At 38.2% G+C, this 21,571-nt stretch overlaps 1 protein-coding gene across 3 annotated transcripts in view; it reads right to left on the reverse strand.

Moving 5' to 3' along the window:
- LOC126101143 (afadin) overlaps nucleotides 1-21,571 on the reverse strand; it is a 1,121,024-nt gene that overhangs the window by 119,535 nt on the left and 979,918 nt on the right. For all 3 annotated transcript variants that reach the window (XM_049911831.1, XM_049911830.1, XM_049911832.1), the window contains 6 exons: nucleotides 19,210-19,355; nucleotides 18,372-18,477; nucleotides 17,407-17,679; nucleotides 17,171-17,320; nucleotides 15,814-16,074; nucleotides 14,196-14,342 (listed from right to left, as the gene is read on the reverse strand). In XM_049911831.1, the coding sequence (XP_049767788.1) occupies nucleotides 14,196-14,342; nucleotides 15,814-16,074; nucleotides 17,171-17,320; nucleotides 17,407-17,679; nucleotides 18,372-18,477; nucleotides 19,210-19,355 (1,083 nt within the window). The remainder of the gene's footprint in view (nucleotides 1-14,195; nucleotides 14,343-15,813; nucleotides 16,075-17,170; nucleotides 17,321-17,406; nucleotides 17,680-18,371; nucleotides 18,478-19,209; nucleotides 19,356-21,571) is intronic.

Genomic DNA, 21,571 nt, shown 5'->3' on the forward strand with positions numbered 1-21,571 from the left:
ATTCCATTGGTCAGAATGTGCACGTATCTCTAATTCTACGTAATTAGTAGCGCTACACTTACACATTTTAACAGATGGAACAAAATATACATTGTTACTGCAAGAATGCTGTCGGCCTCTGTGAGATGCCATGTGACCTACTATGAATGCGACCACTGTGCATAAATGGAACATTATTAGACAAATTAACAGCATATGTACCAAATTACAGTGTGTTGCTGGCAACATCATCACACAATGTCAGAGATGCCTTGATGCCCATCTGTGCCACTTCCAGTACCTCTTATAAACAGGTAACCATATGTTTTTAATGTTGTTAATATCTATTATTTTTTAGTTATTTCACAGTTCTTGAATCTCAGCATGGGGATACTAGTTTTATGTGGGGCATCCTGAACAAAGAAATTAAGCTGTTGGGTGTATGAGATCAATACGAAGAGAGCTAGCGTAGGGAAACATCATTGCCTGTGTACTGAGCTAGATTCACAGCAAGATAGGTTTTTCAAGAGAGAAACACCATCACCTAAATAAAAGGAACTACTGAGAAATGCACAATGAACTAGACAAAAGCAGCTGAGACATTGTAAAAACAACCCTTTTGTTTGAGGTAAGTTTCATCACTTTTTGTCTCTTTCCACTTCATGTAGAAGTTAAATAACTCTTTTTCTATTTTGCTGTCTCAAACAAGCATATTATTCTGTTAACACCTTAATTACAATCATTAGGTGAAAATAATGTTGCAATTGAGATTTGGATTACATTATTTGTTTCACATCTATGTTGACATTTATAACACTAATCTGATCAATAATATGATCTTCTAGTAATATACAGCTTGTTGGACTCATCACTCTTTAAAGTGTCGATTCATTTTATCCACATAATTTATGTTACTTTTTTCCAAGCTACATGGCAACAGGTGACAGCAACCAGATCATTGTTTCTTGTTTTCGGTTGTGACATTTGACAGTCTCAGAAGTTAACAAGGGAAGCTATTCTTATTTGCGGTCTTCAGTCCAAAAACTTGTTTGATGCAGCTCTTCATGCTATACTATCCTGTGCAAGTTCCTTCATCTCTGAAGAACTACTCCAACCTACATCCTTCTGAAACTGCTTAGTGTATTCATCTCTTAGTCTCCCTCTACAATTTTTACCTGCCATCCACCACCCCCTTTCACACTTGCCTCAAACATTAAATTACCACTTGATCTCTCACATTGTGTCCTATTGTTAGATCCCTTCTTTTAATCAAGTTAAGCCACAATTTTCTTTTCTCCACAGTTTGATACAGTACCTCCTCGTTGGTTACATGATCTACCCTTCTAATCTCCTGCATTCTTCTGTAATACGACATTTCAAAAGCGCTATTCTCTTCTTGACCACACTGTTGATCATCCACATTTCACTTCCACACACTGCTAATCTTCAAACAAACACCTTTAGAAAAGACTTCCTGACACTATATTCAATGGTACGAAATTTCTCTTCTCCAGAAATACTTTTCTTGTCATTGGCAGTCTACATGGTATATCCTCTCTAGTTCAGCCATCAGCAGTTATTTTGCTGCCCAAATAACAAAATTCAGGTATTACTTTCAGTATCTACATTGCAATATGCTTTCTTTGGTTTAGCTGATGTTAATCTTATCATCCTTCGGAGACACTTACAATTCCAATAGAAATGTAACAGAAATTGAACAAAGGATTTTAAGAACTTTGTGGGTTTCCAAACTGCCTTGTAAGCACAGATGGAAAGTGTATCAAGCTAAAATGGCTGAAGGAAAATAAACAATTCTTTTCACTTGCTCTTCTTGCAGTGTTGATTCTTACTTCATGTTTACAGTATTTCTCATAAGACTGGAAGTAATACTTTACATTGTGCCATGGAACTACTTTATTGATTCTACAATAATGCTAGAAGCTGAAGAAATGAATTAAAATTTGCACCACAGCCAGGACTTGAACCTGCACCTTCTTGCTTACTAGGCATAAATGCTGACCTTTACACCACTGCAGCACTACGGTCAACACTGCAGTACAAATGACCCAAGCTGAATGCCCTACCCAACACAAACTTCAATTCATATCTTCAGTTTATTTTCCCCCTAAACTGTCACTATTGACAGGGCTCTCCAGCAATGGAACAGCACCGCAGCACTGGACGTTATGGGGCTGTCCTGTACTGCAAGTGATTGTATAGATCTTATAATTAAATTTTTCCCAAGGCATTTAATTCTCATCTTTATCTACAATAATGCTGGAAGCTGAAGAAATGAATTAAAATTTTATTGATTAATATCTTCAGTTATCAGTGTTAGAAACAAGCATGTAAATAATTCATTTCAACATGAGGAATGCAACTGCAAGCTAAATGGTTTTCACTGAAACGAGACACACAATTGTCTCACACAAAGATACTAGTTCTTTCTCTTTCAATTTTCTATGTACTATTTTCCACTTTGATCACTTTGTTACATACAACTTGCAGTAAATTGTGTTGTAATAAGCAATGATTAATTTCCAGTAATTACTGCAGTTCTATACTCCACTACATTTTGCAAATACACTGCACAAGCGAAAATTAATATTTCTCCACAAATGTTTACCACATTGCTCAGGTTCAGCAGCTATACTTCTCCATGGTTTAGCCATCTTCTGAATGTTTTTGTGATCTATATCACCTGCATCATACAAAAAATTTTACTTCCTGGTAACCTCAATAAATTATTCTTTTTCACCAATTTCCACCATGCGGCTATGGGATCAGCAATACGGCAAATCTGTCTCCCGATGCTATAGACTCAGCCGTCAATGTGAGAACGTAACACTTATATGTGCTTTCAGGTATACCCAGCTGCCGTAAAAAAATTGTATTTTGAGATAACTTGGAGTTTTCCATGGAGGCTTGTAAGTCACCTGCAGATTCCAACCCTCCGCAGTCCCAGATCATCATTTTGCCAAACAAAAAGGGTACAAGATGGGTTGGGTTGTTGTGACGGAGGAGTCCAGACAACGAGGTCATCGGTCTCATTGGATTAGGGAAGGACGGGGAAGAAAGTCGGCCATGCCCTTTCAAAGGAACCATCCCGGCATTTGCCTGGAGCGATATAGGGAAATCACGGAAAACTTAAATCAGGATGGCCGGATGCGGGACCGAACCATCGTCCTCAAGAAAGCGAGGCCAGTGTGCTAACCACTGTGCCACCTTGCTCGGTAGGGTACAAGTCTTTGAAGGTGGGTGGAAGATTACTTTGACATGATGTTTCCTTGAGATTTCACCAAATTTGATCAAAATATTTCCGGCATATAGGAGGAACATCCTGGACTTGAACCAACCCTTCTCCCCTTGATTTTGTGGATGATAATGTTTCTTCCTCCTTACAGCTGTACAGATCTGGTGTACAGAATATCCATTATCTTTGAACACAGACTAGGTGTTCCAGCTGCTTTGCAAGGCTGAATCCATCAGACACAGAATTTGCACCAACATTTGAAAGACGGCCATAGTCTGTGATTAGTGATGGCAGCCAGACACCAGTAAATACAGATCTGTACATGCGGTCTCATGGTAAATCTAATGCTCCAACGATCCTTCCACTTTCCAACTGACCAAGACATCCTGAAATGGCACATAACTGTCCTCCTCTCCACTTCCAGCATTAATTCGATATTTTGTGGATTGAGTTAAGGAGTAAGTTGGAAGACGATATAACAGTGCTATTTCATCATGCCCTTTCCTCAACCTACTTTTTATTCAACGGTGAATATTTTGAGCAACTTGACAGTGTTGCCATGGTTAGTCCTCTCTGCCTTTTGGTAGAAGACTTTGAGGAGAAGGCACTTGGTTTGCAAGGACTTAAAGCAAAACTCTTCTGGTGATATGTAAACGATACTTTTGCAGTGTGGTCCATGGCGAACAAGCACTGCCACTCTTTCTGTAGCACCTGCAGCAGCGAAGAATGACCATATGCATCAGGTGAAGGTAGTCTTGCATACTGTGCATATATGCAAACCATCTAATATGCCACACCACACAACCACAGGGACTGTATCATCTCAGCAATGCTGTGCCGATTCTTATGTCACACATTACTGTTGGTATCTAAAAATCAATGTAGTTATTAAAGTAGCACTGATCGCTTTTCCCATTTACTGTAATAACCTAATATCTCAAAGCAATGTGAATAAACTTAATTTGTTCTTAAAAATGTTTTATATAAAAATAATTTTTAAAAAATGTTTTTCATAAAAAGCAAAAATGTTAGCACTTTTTCTATGGAATTCAGGTTGCTCTTTTTTACCCAGTTATTAGTAAAAAATGAAAAAAACTGATACAACAGACTGAACAAATATTGAGAAACACCGGTAATTCAGAACCAAAAACTGGTGTCTGTTTTTAAATGGTTGGTTTTTCTCATAACTACAATGCATTTCAGTGACAAGGCCTGGCAGCCACAGTTCAGGCCTTAATACGAGGGTGGTTTGAAAAGTTCTCGGAACAGAATAGAAAAACAGTACTTACACCACTGAAACATTTTTTATTTGCAATGTAGTTTCTTTGTAAATTAATGCACTTGGTCCAATGATGTTCCATGCCTTGGCCCCAACTCAAAAATGATTCCCTCCAGCCATGCAAAATAGTTATGAACTCCGGCTATCAATTCTTTATTTGAAGTGAATCTTCATCCACCAAGAAAAATTTGCAGTTTTGGGAAGAGATGGAAATCTGATGGAGCCATATCAGGTGAATAAGGCAGATGTACCACCAATTCGTACCTTACTTCGGTCCACATGTGTGTGGACGCATATTGTCTTGATGGAAGATGACTTTCTTTCCTGCTAAACCTGGCCTTTTTTCACGTATCTTTTGCTGCAATTTGTCCAGGAGGTTAGCATAGTACTCTCCAGTAATTGTTTGCCCAGTGGGGAGATAATCTACAAACAGAATCCCATTCGCATCCCAGAACACTGATGCCATGGCCTTTGCCACTGAAGGAACTGTCTTAGCTTTCTTTGGTGGTGGAGAATCAGCATGTTTCCACTGCTTTGACTGTTGTTTTGTCTCCAGGGTATAGTGGTGCACCAAAGTTTCATCTTTGGTCACAAACTGGCACAAAAAATCTTGTTCATTTCTCCTAAAACGGGCCAAACATTGTTCCGGTATGTCCATTCCCGTGCATTTTTGATCCAGCGTCAAGAGTCGCAGCACCCATCTTGCAGATAATTTTTTCATTTCTAATTCTTCAGTTAAAGTGTGATATAAGCTTTCACATAACATCTGGCAAGTGTGAAAAATTTCATGCACTTTCAATCCTCCATGACCATTTTGTGCACTTTTGCAATCAGTTCTGGAGTACTAACACATCTTGGCAGACCACTGCACGGATCACCATCTAAGCTCTCCCGACCAAATTTAAATTCATTTATCCACTTGGCAACAGTTGAATATGTCCTTTGCTTTCATACCTTTCTTTACAAAGTACTTAATAACTGCTCAAATCTCGATTTTTTCCATCTTTGCAAGTCACTACGCGGGAACAACAACAGAGCCTCGTCATCACCACAGTTCTCTTCTAAGAGCACTAACGTGGCATGTGTTTACAGGCAACAGTTCAATGAATATCACGTAAAGAACTCATTCCGCTAATGCTGACCTCTCCTGGTGATTCTGAGAACTTTTCAAACCACCCTCCTATGTATGTTTATTATTGGAAGGGATATTTCCAGATTTTTATTTGCATCCAGTAATTAACAACAATGTTTATACAGTAATTGTGAACTACTGTGGTTGAATTTTGATATTTTCAAGTGGCTGCTTGCATGTTATAATTTCTATAGACAATAAGTAATGCATGTCTAGTGATTTACCAAACAATCCATGTAATCAAAAGGAGTACTACTAGAATGTGACCCTCAAATAAGGCCAGTTGCTTCATTCACGGTGAAGCTCCATTTTACAGTTATACAATTGCTCATACAAACCTTCAAATGTGGAACTTCAATCTATCACACTAGCCTGTCATTTCCAATGGCATCCGAACTACTGGTTTGGATAACAATATGACACATTATAAAACTGACTCTGGCTGCGAAAGCTGATGCAAAAACTTGCTTCATTTAATTAGAGGTCTTAATTTATCTGTTTCTGTCAAAAATGCTATGTGAGACTGCCTGAGTCCAGCCCATGTTGTGTACAAAAATTCACAGGTGCCATTGTGCTTCCTGCCCTCTACTGATAACAATGTAAAGTGCACAAGGAATGGTCTCTCCATTGTGTTACCCTGAAGTATTCAAACTGAAAAATCTGTACATCACTTTTCATGTTGCCGCTCAATGTTGAGTCCCATACCATTTTCCTCTGCTAGCTGTCTTTGCTGATCCACAGCTCACACAAGGCATAGTTTGGCAGGGCAAATTCCAATGAAAGTGATGTTTTCAAGCCATGGAAGAAGAAACTGATGATTTTAGTTCACAAGGAAAAGCCGATAATTCTGATGACATTGATTTCTGTGTAGATGAATGCTCAAGTAAAAACAAAAATTGTAGTGAAATCTTTGAAATATTGTATCACCTGAATGAACATTAGCAAACCAATAAAGTAGGGCATAAGGTGTTTGTGATACTATGACTATATATGTGCTTAGGGTGGAGATGTATGCTGGTAAAGGCCCTCAGGAGCCTGGTGTTACTGCAATTTTGAATAGTGTGGTACAAAATTATTTTGAGAAATGTTATATTGTATACATCACTTAGCAAGAAAATGAAGCACCCGAAAGGTATGATCGGATGTCAAGTACACATACACAACACTGACAGATATGTACATAACGGTTGCAGTTCTCTGTGACAGGTACAACAGCCACCATCTGCTCTGAGAAGCATGTCATCATCAAGAATTACTCCGGCAACTGCTCCAACTGCTCTGTGGTCCCTGATTTGGAGTATACTACTGACCAGGGACTTTAATCTCGGCAAACAATCAATTTGCAGAGCTCGGCTTTGTATTCTGGCCCTCTGTGCTCGGGTTTCATCATGTACCTTCCAACAGAGTTACTTTGTAGTGTTTTCTCTTCTTGTAACTCACATCAGAGCTGTACAGTACTTGTACGTTCTCTCTTCCTATAAATAAGTTATCAACTTCAATCTATTTGACTGCTGTCACTTCTGTGTGCACCTTCACCACTCATGCAGCCAGATACTTTAATGGTGATGAGAATAAATATCTTTTTAGCAATGTCTTTTTAAATTGTTGGTGACAAAGATTCTAAACTGCTCTGTCCATTTCATAGCTGGCACTGCAGATACGTGAGCTCTTTGCGTTATTCTCATACCATTAATGGAGTAGGTGATGATTATAGTGTTACGGTCTAGTCTGCAATCCAGCAGCTGCCTGATGCAATTATCCTGTTGCATTTGGCAGTTGCAACCATTGTGGGACCTCTTTCACCACTGCCTCAAAATAAAGGACTTGTGAACACAATCATGCATTTTGATGACTCCAGTGCCACCAAGATTTGACAATGACATGCTAAAGTTTCACCCTTGCTTGTGCTCAGACATGGTTATAACTGCTGATTAAGTCTGCGACTTTCCCCTATTTGGCACCAGTACCAACTTTTCATTTCTTGTCCTGTCATTAGTACCACACCTCCTGTTGACTCTGGCCTCTCTGTAACATTATACTTTTGAACTGGACCTCATATGGTCTCTTGTTTTCGGCCAGATCTCCTTTAATTGTGCCCTCTGCTCTTGTCCATAGCTGTAGTCTCTGTGCTACTCTGTATCTTTTTTCTCCCCATCAATTCTCCACAATGCACTTTTTTCTTTTTCTTTTAGAGGTTCTCTAATCTGTCTTTGGTTACCATTTTCTCACACTGTATTGCAAATTTGCATCTGGCCTCTGTGGTCATCTGGTCTTTGGGACTCCAAGGAACAACTGCCTCCAAGACCATCTAGACTCAAGGATCAATTGCCTCCAGTGCCAACCATGATCCGAGGTAAATAGACTTGTAGCAGTTACTTGTTCAATGGACCCCTACGGTGCTCCACCTTCGAGTTCTAGTGGCTCCTTGGCTCAATGGGACCCTCCATTCTTCATTCCTGCCCTGAGGCCTATTCTTCCTCTTCAGTGCTCTGCATTCCTTCCTTGCGTTCTATGCAGTCAGTCCTCTCATGAAGACCTACACTTAATCTCTTTCCTTTTCAGTGGCACCTGCTGTCACTCACTCTGCCGTTTACCACTGCGACATAGCAACACCACTCAACCTTGGATACCAGTAGCATGGTCTAGTCTGCTGGGCTGCATCTGCTGATGACTCTCCAGACACAATCGAACATCTATGTCATCAAAGGGAAATACCCCTTCCATTGTGGACACCCATTAGTGTTGCCACTTCCAACATTGGGTGGGTGCCACCATCGTTCGCGCGCTCTCTCTCTCTCTCTCTCTCTCTCTCTCTCTCTCTCTCTCTCTCTCTCCCTCCCTCCCTCCTCCCTCTGTGGGAGGGAGGGGCGTACAGCTCCACAGCAACGACTCAATAGTTGTGCAAACACTTTCCCCAATGAAGAACGGTATGCAAGATCTTTGTCTACTAGCAAGATGGCTCCACCATATTCTCCCCAAGGAAGAAAGGATGAGGTATCTGTATCTACACTTCGACCAGACTGCAACAGCATGCCCACCCACATTCTGCACATGACCTGGCTTCAAGTGTCATCCACCATCTGAAATCCTCCAATGACCCCAAAAACTACAGGCAGCAAGCCAACACAACAAGAATCACAATGGGACTTGTTTATTGCCTGGAACTCAGGGCACCACCACTGCAGGTGCTACCCTCGTTGACAGGTAGTGTTCCTAACGACAACAGGAAATGGAGCTAATGCGGGACTATTTGCCTCTGCAAGTGAAGTACACAGTTCATCTGCCTTGACAGTAATTACACTGTTGAGAGGCCAATCAACATTGGGAGATACAATGGGCAACTGCACTAATTGCTCCAAAGTCCCTCATTCGGAGTAAATTCCTGAGCAGCACTGACCTTACCTCAGCAAGCAAATGACATGAAGACCTAGGCTTCATGCTACACTTCACTGTGTTAGGATTTCATCATGCATCTTCCAATGGAATTACTTGATACCATAGCTCTTCCTGTAACTCAGATAAAAGGTTTACAGTAGTTGCAGTTTGTATCACCCTGTAATTCTATCCAGAATAATTAAGTTATCAATTCTTATGTATTGACTGCTGTCATTTCTGTGTGGAATTTCACCACACACACACACACACACACACACACACACACACACACACACACACACAATTATGGCGTTTTGATGCTTTCAACATGACAGTGCTAGAGACAGGCAATAGGGGCGAAAAGAAAAATAGTGTTCTCTCCCCTAGTTTCTTTACAATTAGGGAATTCTTTTGTGACATAAAGCAATGTATGTTAAGAAATTAATTATTCTCCTTTTCTTGGACAGAGAAGAATTAATGGGAAACAGTTTTCTGAAATGAAATTTTTCTGAGAAAAAAGTATCACTTAACAATTGTCTGCAAGATTAATAAGAGCCAGAAGAAGGATGTGTGCTTAAATGTCCTAGTGTACTGAAACTGCAATATTGCCCTTTGCAGACCTGAACATTTCAAAACTTAGCACATGTGGGCAAATTATGCATAAGAACAGTATGCACTATATTTTGCCCCCACTTTTCTGGGTTGGAAATATGATTCAGCAAAAACTTCTGTATCTCTGCTAATTTTAGCATTTCATAGTAAGATTTTGAAGAGCAGATAAACCATGTTTAAACATTTCAAATGAAACATCACACAAAATTAATGCATTAACAGTCACTAAACCATAACCTTCAAAAAAAGTGTTGACAACAATAGTAAAGCTCTCCAATCCAACATGAGTGAGGCCAGTCTTGAATATGTTCACAATGACAAAAAAATGTCTTTAATGAAACCCCTAAATTACTCATCTGATGTACGTTTACATCCAACAGTAGTAAGAGCTAACACATAGGGAGCTGCTGAAGGAGAGAGCCACATGACGAGAGCAGCAGTTATTGACTGTATGTATTTTAGGACTCTGCAGATCACAATTATAATTTTTGGAATCCCCACCAGACTCCTGTATGCCTGATGAGGAGCTGTTTGTGGCTGAGAATTGGACAGTGCCATGACTCCACTGCAAGTGGTGTAAGTGTTGCATGCATCGGGCAGTGACTCTGTAGTCTTAACTTGCCTGGTTTGGCCATGTGGACTCCAGCGTCAACTGCTTGCTAGCTCTTGTTTATATTCTTGTGCACTTTGGTGTACACTTGCTTGTATTTGTGTGTGAATACTTCCTCCTGCTGCTCTCTCTTACTTGCATGTTTGCCCCTCACTGTGTTTTCGGACACTCTGCTCACCAGTTAGGTTGCGACTGTCATCGTTCATGGGTCAGGAATTTTCTCCACACTGGGACTGCGTGTGTGCGTTGTCCTCATCATCTCATCGTCATTTGGGAAGTGGCGAGATCACCACCACCACTACCATTTATGTATATGGAAAATAAGAGTGATCCTATCACATTTTGTTGGGGCGCTCCTGACAATACTCTTGCCTTTGAAGATATTCAGTGGAATCGCCATGCATACTGAATTCGTGTGAATCAAGAGTCATTTTATACGTAAAATACGGGTTAGGTTCTCATTTTCTCACACATTAAATATAAAATAGCAGCATTTCTTATTATTTTTAACAAAAATAACAATCACCATATTCCTGAAGTACATTGCAATAAAAAATTTACATACTTAAGAATTTAACATAAACACTCAATAGAGTGCTAAAATTATTTTCATGAAGTTCAGCTACATTCTTAAACAGCCTATGAATCATCAGAAACAGAAGAATCTAAAGGTGCTATAGTCAGTTCAGTTTCTGTGTCAGATGACCTTCGATGGAAATCCTTCGTAATTGAAATGCTTGCATTCATTTGAAGTGTCATACTCTTTTGAATAGAAATGTTTAATTAGTAGTCTTTTTTGCCAATTCATTGAACAACTCTTTGTAACATTTAAGATAATGTTAATACCTCTATGCACTATTGACTGCTTAGTTCTTCAAGACAACATTCTTCAAAATTTCACAATTATGCTGACCTAAACTGACAATTCACATTTCAGCAAACATGAACAAAGATAAGCATTGAGGTGTGCTAATGCATTACCCTTCCCATATACTACGAACAGATGGCAGCACTGAATTTACTAATAAAATTGCATGTATGTGAAAATGGAAATAATGAATTCAAGTGGAACATCATAAAGAATTATCTACTAATAAAGTAAGATTTACTGGGAACCAAAACGGTTTGTTAGCGGACAACTTCTTCAATTCCATTGACAGACTTCTTAGCAAGACTGTTAGATGTGCAAAGTAAGTTCCCAATAATATCTTATTTCCACGCCTCTTTGGAACAGTAATGTTTCCTCTTTTTTCTGTTCCCTGGTTCAAACAGCCTACAAGTTGTCTTGTGCACTTTAGCATGTACATGTATACGAGTCTGTAACAATTTTCTATTAGTTTGTGTATGAAAATATATTTAAAAGGTCTGACTTAGTCTACATCTTAGAGGATATATCTGTTAGAATCTGTGGAAGGAACATTAATATATTAGTTTCTTTGGAAACTGATATTTTTGGTTTTCTGTCATTTTCAAGATTCTTAATAATCTTCTCAATATGGGCCTACAGAATAGACAGTGCATCTAATTCAAGAGCAGTTTCCATGAAGATTAAAGCTTGAAGACAACTGCATGTAAAGATCTGTCAGATCCTGTACAGTTAATTTTTCTTCCAGTCAGGGAATTAATATCAATTGTCTACAAGACTGTTTCAGGCTGTATATAGGCTAATTTGGGCATGTTATATCTGTCAACTGTCTTTATAAAGAAATAGCTCTGAATCATCAACAATAAACTTACACAGTGAATTTTCAAGACATCCCAATACAGAACAGTATTAACACATCTAAGTGCACGGAAAAGTTACTTTCAGCAGTCAATCTTGTAGCAGTCCCACACATTATTAATATGATTCAATGCTCAGGAAACAAGGTGTAATTCTTAAATTGACTTTTCTTTTGTCTGTGTTCATAAAAAATATCTGCTTCTTCATGAAGGTGATATGTACAAGGATGTGCTCAACAAGTAATGTAACATATTTTTTTCTCAGCCAATGTTCGTCGAAAAAATGCGGAATTTGTCGTGAGACATTGTGGAATATTCCTCAGCCCCTACAGTTTCATGAAGTTTCTGTAGGTGGTGGTGCTACACGTAGCCTTCAATACGGCGTCTATAACAGAGGTGCATTTCAAATAGACAGCTGTCACTGAGTTTCTTCTGACGGAAAATCAGATTATCATAGACATTCATAAGTGCTTGCAGAATGTCTATGTAGAACTGGCAGTGAACAAAAGCACACTTGGTCACTGAGCGAGGCATCTGTCACCACTGTAAATAGATCGCACAAGCCTGTCCAATGTCCCGTGTACCTGCTGGCTGCACAGAGATGAGACTCCTGCAATGCTGAAATGTGCGGACACTCTCATTCGTGCCGATTGATGGATCAAAACCAAACACCTCACTGCACAACTGGACATCTCTGTTGGTAGCACTGACACACTTGTCCGCCAGCCGGGGTACTCAAAGGCCTGTGCCCACAGGGTTCCTCACCACCTGGCAGAAGACCATAGAGATCAACAAATGCTTGCTTGTTACGAGCCTGGGTGTGACAATTTTTTGTCGAACACAGTCACAGTCTGTGAAACGTGGATTAGTCACCTCAAACTGGAAACAAAACAGCAGTCCACGGAGTGGCACCACACCACCACTCGCCCAAATAAAAAGTTCAAAATTGCATCCTCGGCCCGTAGAGTCGTGGCGATGGTCTTCTGGGACTGTGAAGGGTTATTCTGTTTCATGTCCTCCTTTGTGGTGCAACAATCAACTCTGAATTGCACTGTGCCAGCATAGCATAGACAAAACAACTAAAGCATTTTAGGTACCACAAAAATGCAATTCTCCGTGACAACACGACGACGCGAGGCTTCGTACGAGTCTGTGTACGCAAGAGGAGATCACCGAACTTCACTGGACTGTTCTTCCTCACCCGACCCACAGCCTGGATCTTGTGCTTCTGATTCCCACCTATCTGGCCCAATGAAGGACGTATTCCACGAGAAGCAGTATGTGGACGATGGCGAGGTTATTGAAACAGAAGCTCCGACATTGACCGATAGAGTGATACCGTGTGGCACACAGGCCCTCGCAGTAAGGTGGCATATCAATTGGAGATTATGCTGAAAAATAGGATTTAGTAGCCAAGAGGCTGTTGCATCAATTGGATATTACGCTGAAAAATAGGATTTTGTAGCCTAAATAGTGGGGAATAATATGGTGTATTGGAATCTTGAATAAAACTAACCTGATTTCAGGAGAGGAAAAAAAAAGGTTATGCATTATTTACTGAGCACTCCTTATATGATACCACATATTGGGTCATAGCCCATTTCCCAACTACAGAACCTCCTCAAATATCGTTGATGAGAACTGAATTGATTACATCATTTGGTAAAATATGGCAATTATTTCAAGAGCTAGAAAACTAATTTTTGTTGTGTAAATGGAAAATTCATCTTAATACTTCCTGCCTAATTACTATTATTATTATTATTATTATTATTATTATTACTGTTATGAGGAACAGTGTAACCATAATGCCCATGGCTCTTGGTGTCCAACTAACTGCTAATTACACTGACCAATCAGATCCTGACCACATCAATCAATCACAGACATAACAATTTAAGGGCTTTTATGTTGTTAATAGGTAGGGAAATCTGCATAACTTTGCTCATCCTTACATACAAACATATAAAGTTTGATTGTGAAAGATGAGCAACTGAAAATATCTCACACGTATAAAAATAAATAAGACAATTTATAAAACAGTCCTGCATTCTGCAAATTTGTCTAAGCTGGATAGTATAATGCTGAATCCACTGCAGCTATAATCAGTAAAATTTGGCATCAACTATGTACTAGTTACTAATGTAAGGTGTCTACAGTGGCTGTCTCATGACTCTTTTTCTTTGCTTCAGCAATTATTAAAACAGAAGCAGCAATGAATTGTTTAACTGACCTTTGCAGCTACAATGCTGAGGCCCATTCCATTGTTTGACTTATTCAGTTTGATGACTTTTATCTCAGGTTCTGGCAGAGGATGTTGCGGCTGTGCATGAGCAGGGTAACCTCCAGAACGATTGCTGAGAGCACTTGGGCTTCTTGCCTGAAACAGTTTTATTTTGGAAGAGTAAAATTTTGAAAGAAGAAAGACAGAAAATGAAATTGTTAACCCACTAAATAATTAGAGACATTTCAGTTGTTATTAACTCCCTTTGTCTGATTGCTTTGTTAGATGCTCTACAGTAATGAATTACTTAATCGATAATTGTGTATGAATATATGCAACATTGTAACATGTATTACCTTGGCAAACTACGTATTTATTTATAGCAAGAATACAATATCCCCGAATGTTATGAACAATATGAAAGAACAAAAGTTTACCTACAAGAATGTGACAATGACATAAAAAAATAATTACATTCTAGACACCACAAATTTAAAAAGTGCAAGAATAAACAATTTCAACACAAAATTCATTATTATTATTATTATTATTTTATTTTATTTATTTATTTTACAGGAGCATATCCATTTGAAAAATATCTGAAGTTCAAATCCTAAATTCTATTCCTATTACACTGATTAAAAATTGCTACACTTTTTTTCTAAGCCGTTTTAATAATGCGATATGACTTTTCTGCGTGCGTGCCTCTGTGTGTGTGTGTGTGTGTGTGTGTGTGTGTGTGTGTGTGTGTTCCTTTCCTTCGTTTCTAGAGCTTTCAGTGTGTATTATTAAACCATTCCTTTTGTGACATGTTATTCATATGCTGAGAATATCCTAAACAACTGTGATATATAAGGATAACTAGTTTATTTCCACAGACTTCTGCACTTTTTATTATGCATTAAGGACCTTTAGTCATTTAATTAAATGTCTGAAGAGTGTAATCTTTTAGTTTACAGATAATGTAGTATTCAGTAATATTCCCAAGCATTTGTAAGCATAGGTTGCATTTTTTTTCAGTTAGATGATCATGCTAGTTAGGTACCGCACTGTTTGTTGAAAGAGTCTTATTAGTATTTACTCAGCACTATATACCTTTCAAAAAACACTCTTATAAAAAAAAGCCATTTATGATTAAACGTGTATGCTTTTATTCTGGTGCTAACTTTCTTTTTTCTTTTTTTGATCAATTGAAAAACTTGGATACAATTTATATTTACCACAGCCACGTAGCATTACAAATAAATGTAGAGTTGTGTCCCCTTCTCATTTCACTTCTCTGGGAATTATGTTCTTTGTATTAAAAAAAATTATACCAAAAGCCTTCTGTGCAATGGTCACAACTCTAAATCTGTCTGAATCTTGTGACATCATCATAAGATATACAAAAGTTACATGATAACTATGTCACAGAACACAAATTACATTCATACTTGAATGGCCCCCATTTTACAACAATACTTAATTTCTTAGCTCAGTTATGCAGTTCAATAAAGTGTTCAGAGGAGATATATGACAATGAAGATTAATGTCATATTGCAAAAGTATTGACATAAATAGTATCAAGTAAATGAGCAATAACTTTATCTACAATGCCTTAAACTAATGTCTGGAGCCTGATACTCACTCCAGCATGGTCATGGTGTGGTGTGGACCCCATATATATGGTCCACAGGCCACCAGAAGTTGGCTGTGGTGTCAGCCTACAAAGACCAGCTTGCTGGAGTGGTGCCAAGAAGTCTGTCAGGCCTTGTGGAAGCCCACGAACAACATCACAGCTGTAGCCATCCTCTGGTAGTAAAAAAGCAAATCTCAGTTCAGGTTCTTCTTCCAACTGGATTTCACGTCCGTCCTGGCGCACCAGTTCATCTGCATTACTTTCTGCTTTCTGCAAATAGAAAAAAACAACAATCAGTATAAGAAATTTAACTTTATCCATTGCAGTGTTTCCTCTGTGACTGTATTACTTTCATAATAATTTAAAAAATCATGATTTTATTAAAATGCACAATGCATTTCGAGCCCTGGGAGCTCATCTTCAGGTGCTTCGACAGTCTACATCAACTTTACATTTTGTTAAATTCTGGGCCTGGAAAGATCACATTGTGAAATATAAGTTTATAAAACTTGCCTTTGCCAGGCCCAAAATTAAACAAAATGTCAAGTTGCTGTAGACTGTGAAAGCATCTGAAGATGAGCCCTCAGGGCTAAAGGCAGTTGTTCTTTGTTATTACAAATATAAAAAAAATAATTTAATATAATACAAGTAAAATGTAAATAGAACAGAAACATTGTACACACAAACTTTGTAAAGTTGTCATTCTCTTTTGTGTGCCTCTCAATGACTGAACGTGTCTGCTATTTAGTGAGTGGTCTTGCTTACTTCTAAATAATTTACATTCTACCAGAGCTTCTCTTACTACAAAGATACTGCAATTTCATTACTGGGATACCCACATGAGTTCAGGTTTCAGTTGCTATCAGATACCATACTAATTACATATGCATGAAAAGAATTTGGTATTGCTGAAACATTGTGAGTAAAAGAAAAACAAATAAATAATGTCTTGCAAGAGGCAGAAACTTTTTACCAATGCCATGCAACTATTGAGGACCATCATGAGTTTAGCATATTTAGGGGATAAATTTTGAGACTGTAAAGGGAGCCTTTTGTTATTGCACAGTTGCAGAATGTTGTTATGAAACAATGGTGAGGCAATGTTAGCTATTATTAACTTTAGATCTTATCAAGTGAATAAGCTCTCATGTATCAATACATAACTTCTGTGATTCCTATTCTTCATTGGATATTGCACTTCTAGTCTTCTAAATAAACAGGCAGACTTATTTCCAGTACTTGTTAGTCTAAAATCAAATTATTGTTGAATGTGTACAAACTGATGGGTAAATAACCATGCTTTCACTATTCATTATGGGACTTCTCTGTTAACAAAGTCTGCAAGGAGATGTTGTTTGGCACTTACCCTGACACAGTTTTCAATTAGTTCTGGTGTCAAACGTGGTTCATCGGGAGCAGGCTGATATTTACTGAGTAATGCTCTCATCTGCAATGAGTTCAGTTTGAAACAAGTAGAGACTAGAGCACTGAGATCCTCGGCATTGTACTTGGGTGCCTGTGTAGGGGATACAAACAATTAAATTACAATCAATGAAATTTTGGTAAAACGTGAAACTAGAGAGACAGAAAATACTAAACTACCTGCAACAAATGAGCAGCTTGAATTATTCGAGCGAGATGGCAGTCCGCAGCAAGTTCCAACCCCTGTCGCTCCGCCCACACTTCCAGCTGCGCCAGCCGCGACTTCAACCTCAGACCCCAATCGCGGCTGCAGTAACCGGAGCCCGTCACTACAGCATTGAAGGACCAGGTATTCACGTAGTAGAACAGTTGAGAGAACAGCTGGATGGTCAGAGCTGCATTCACTCTGCATCTCCTCAACAACTCCATTGCGGATGCCAAGACTTGGAGGACCTGTAAGAGAATTTATTAACATGCAGACACAGTTACTAACAAGCCAGATAGTGATATTTTTACTGATTCTGTTCAAAGTAGCTTTTCTGATTTACGTGTCTCTATCCTACTATGCTTGTAAGAACTTTCTCAAAACACTGCAAACAAAATCAAAGACAAATGAGGAAGGTAACAGAGAGTGACAATTTTCAGTTTATACAGGCATGGTGATAATTTAATTGTTTAAAATCAGAGTAGCTTCAGTTCCGAGCCATCAGAAATTCTGGCTGAATAGAATTAAAACCTGATGCTGCCCGTCTTGTTCTAAATTTCTAGTTCACCATCAAAGTGTGAGTGTGCTAATGTAGCTTCTGGTAATGCAACTTGCAACTATATGTCTCTAAATGTTTTGGTCAGTAACCTGTTAGTACAATTCTTACAGCTTACATCTCACCTGCCTTTTTTTTTAAATAATTTTGTTAATTCAAGTTCAAATGAGCTATTACAACACGTTTTTCCCTTTGAGCCTAATGGTAAATTTTTCAATACTTCACAGCTCCAAATTATCATTCAATGAGCAGAAAGTCTTGCAATATTTTACACACACACACACACACACACACACACACACACACAGAGAGAGAGAGAGAGAGAGAGAGAGAGAGAGAGAGTGTGTGTGTGTGTGTGAGAGAGAGAGAGAGAACAAAATTCACCTTTTGGTATGCAGCTCCATCCTCCTCGAGACTGGATTCATCACTTTCTGACATAAAACTTGGCATAACACTTGCCAAATCATTCTGCAGACATGTTACAAGGTTCCTGTAAGAAATATGTACATGACTTCAACACTGAATCAGTATCTTCCTAATCATCATATGCAGATAGAGTCACCTTATTTCCTGCAGGTAAATCTATGTCAAATACAATATTGACACACAGTGTAACTATTATCCAAGTTATATGGGCTAATACTGTCTTTTGTGACTGTAATAGAAGTATTACTAATACCAAACATGTTACACTTTATTTTAAAGCACCCTCATAGGAGGTCAGACTTTTTTTTTTTTTTTTTTTGCCTCATTCGTCACATATCTGGCAGATTTTACCATGCAGCTCTTTCACTACCACTAAATATAACAACATTTTTATGTTGTGAAGGTCTATACCCATCTCGTCATTTTGTGTATTTTGTTTTGATATTGCGGGATATGAATCCATCCCATAATATCAAAACAAAGTACACAGAAAGGCAAGACAGCAGTGGACCTTCACAACATAAAAACATGAATATATTTAATTTTAATGAAGGTGCTGTGTGTTAAAGCCTACCACAGATGTGTAGAACAACATGAAGAATGATGTAAGAAACAAAAAAATCTTATCACTGAAGATGCTCTAAAATAAAGTGAAAAAGTTATGTCAGTGCCAAAATTACAACCAATCAAAGTTATCTGATACTAATATGAACTAAATACATAAATGTATCCAATTTGACTACTGAAATAAAATTTCTTAAGTTACTTTAGGTTAGATTCATGGAAACGTCTGTACCTGAATGCACTTTGAACACACTCTGCCAATATGTCCTGAGCATCTAGTGAGAATGCCGAGATATGTCTATCAGACTTTAGGAAATGCAGCAGTTCTGATGAGTTTGCCATCCAGAATGCTAACGACTTGGCATCATTGTACCTCTCCTACAAGAAAAAGGATATTTTCATACATTATTATTATTATATCTATACAAATCATCCAAGCTGAAAGAAAGGCATTGTACATTTACAGAAATTTACTTCAGTTTTATGTTAATATCAGACTGTCAGAAAGGGTAGTTGTGTATTGTGAAATTACTTTCCATGATTGTGAGTATGCAGTACCCAACTTAAGAAATAGAATGCAAAATATCATGGGCCTAATCTAAGCAGCTGAATATTTGTTACGAAATGGAAAACGAACTGGAATATGAAATTACTTGTATTCTATATCCCTTTGAGAGGTGCTCCTGGGATGTGGAAATGAACTGCTTTTACAGTGTATACTTCTCAGACTGTTACTTTGGCTCCAGTTACAGAATTCAAAGTTCAATCTGTGGTTTTTCTGTTTTGTTCAGTTCATCATCAGCAATCCAAAAGGAATGTACTGGTATAGCTATCAGCAATTTTTTATGTAAGTTTATTATGATAAAGTTATTCAACATTATGATATATTGTTGTATTACAATTCTAATATTAATTACAAAATAATCTAAATCATTAATTTTAATAGTCTGTGTGAAGATACTATTCAATGGAATACAGAAAATTTAGAAGTGCAACAAAATGTGGCTTTACTGTAAAAGTTAAAGCAACAGAAATAGAGAAATGCTGAGCCAACAACAGGTATCTCTGAATATTGTGTCCCCTTCAGCTACTTCTTCCACACAAAATAGTTCCAGTCAGTCATTCAACATCTGCTCAAATCAGATGAGTCAGTAAACTGACAATTTAAGGAAAATCAAACAAGTAAGCCTTAAAATTCCAGGGAACTATCACAATAAACAGTGTGTGTGTGTGTGTGTGGGGGGGGGGGGGGGGGGGGCAGCACCAAGACTGAGCATTAAAACCCACAAATAGCAACGGCATCACTGTATGTTACAGTTCTAATGCATTTAATGACCAAAACCCAAAATCTGTTACAAATAACATATTTCTGGGTCCTGTGATACATTTTAAATGACAGTTGACTTTAAACTTACAAATTTGAGGATTTCATCAAACACGAGTGTGACAGATTACACGTATTTCACTACAGTTTGAGAAAAATTAGTTGATAGGTGACACTTCACTTCACTCAACAGAGCTGCCTTTCTCCAGTCATAGTGCACAATGTAACTTCTGAACTTTTCATCGTTGCCAAACTGCTCTGACAAATGGTCAGTTCACATCTATTGTTTGGTTAGAGTTGTATGTGAAACATGGGTATTTCATTGCCATTACTGTGTGTGGCTATCATGTCTGATGAAATAAGGAAGAAAAGGGACAGACTCAGTACTTAGGATGCAAACACACCATAAATAAAAGTTGGACAAGAGGTTACGTTTAAAGGTCAATTGTGACAACTCGTGTGCAGTGTGCAGAAATACTCTGAGAGGGAGGTGGAAAGTGAGGGACCTCTCTTACCAGTTTTCAAAGCAGTCACGTGATCCAAAGCCATTGTTAAGGTTAGTGAATCAACTGTCTTTCTTAGTGGAAAAGAAAAACAATGAGAAGGAAAGAAGTGAGGCAGGATTCTCTTGTCTTTATACAATGGGCAAGAAGAGAAGTATTCAGAAATAACATAACAAATCTGGAGTCTTTAGTACAAGAAGCTATTCGGCATTACATATACAATAATAACCACAACAGAGATCGGCCTACATTAGATAAGCTTCATACGACATTGCGTGAGACTGAATGTTTGTAGGCAGCAAATTTTTGTTGCAACCGGTTCTGCAGAGTCTTGTTTTCAAATACAAAAATACTTCAGGCTATAAAATGTTAATGGACTGAGAAAACACTGCTGCATGGGCATGCATATCTTTGTGTTAAATAAAAGACGTTAATTTCAATGACACTGTTTGGATCGATGAAATGTGTGAATACAGGTCATACTGTTACAACAAAGAAGATTTGACACTCCCCAAAGGTGGTAGAATCATTCTTTTGCATGTTGGTACCTATCGTGGCTTTTATTCCTGGCTGTCAATTGCTTTTCACACTGAAGAAAATATCCGAGTACAATGATTTTATCTTGTAACTCTTCCATTTGGTCCGTGTTTGCATAGAAAAACAGTAATATCAGAAAACTGAGTCTGCCTCGATGCAAAACCCCTTGTTATTTGTTTATTTCTTTATTCTCCTAAACTGTTGCTGAAACTAGTTTGGGAGAATAAACA

The sequence above is a fragment of the Schistocerca cancellata genome, chromosome 9 (assembly GCF_023864275.1).
Source record: "Schistocerca cancellata isolate TAMUIC-IGC-003103 chromosome 9, iqSchCanc2.1, whole genome shotgun sequence".
Lineage (NCBI taxonomy): Eukaryota > Metazoa > Arthropoda > Insecta > Orthoptera > Acrididae > Schistocerca > Schistocerca cancellata.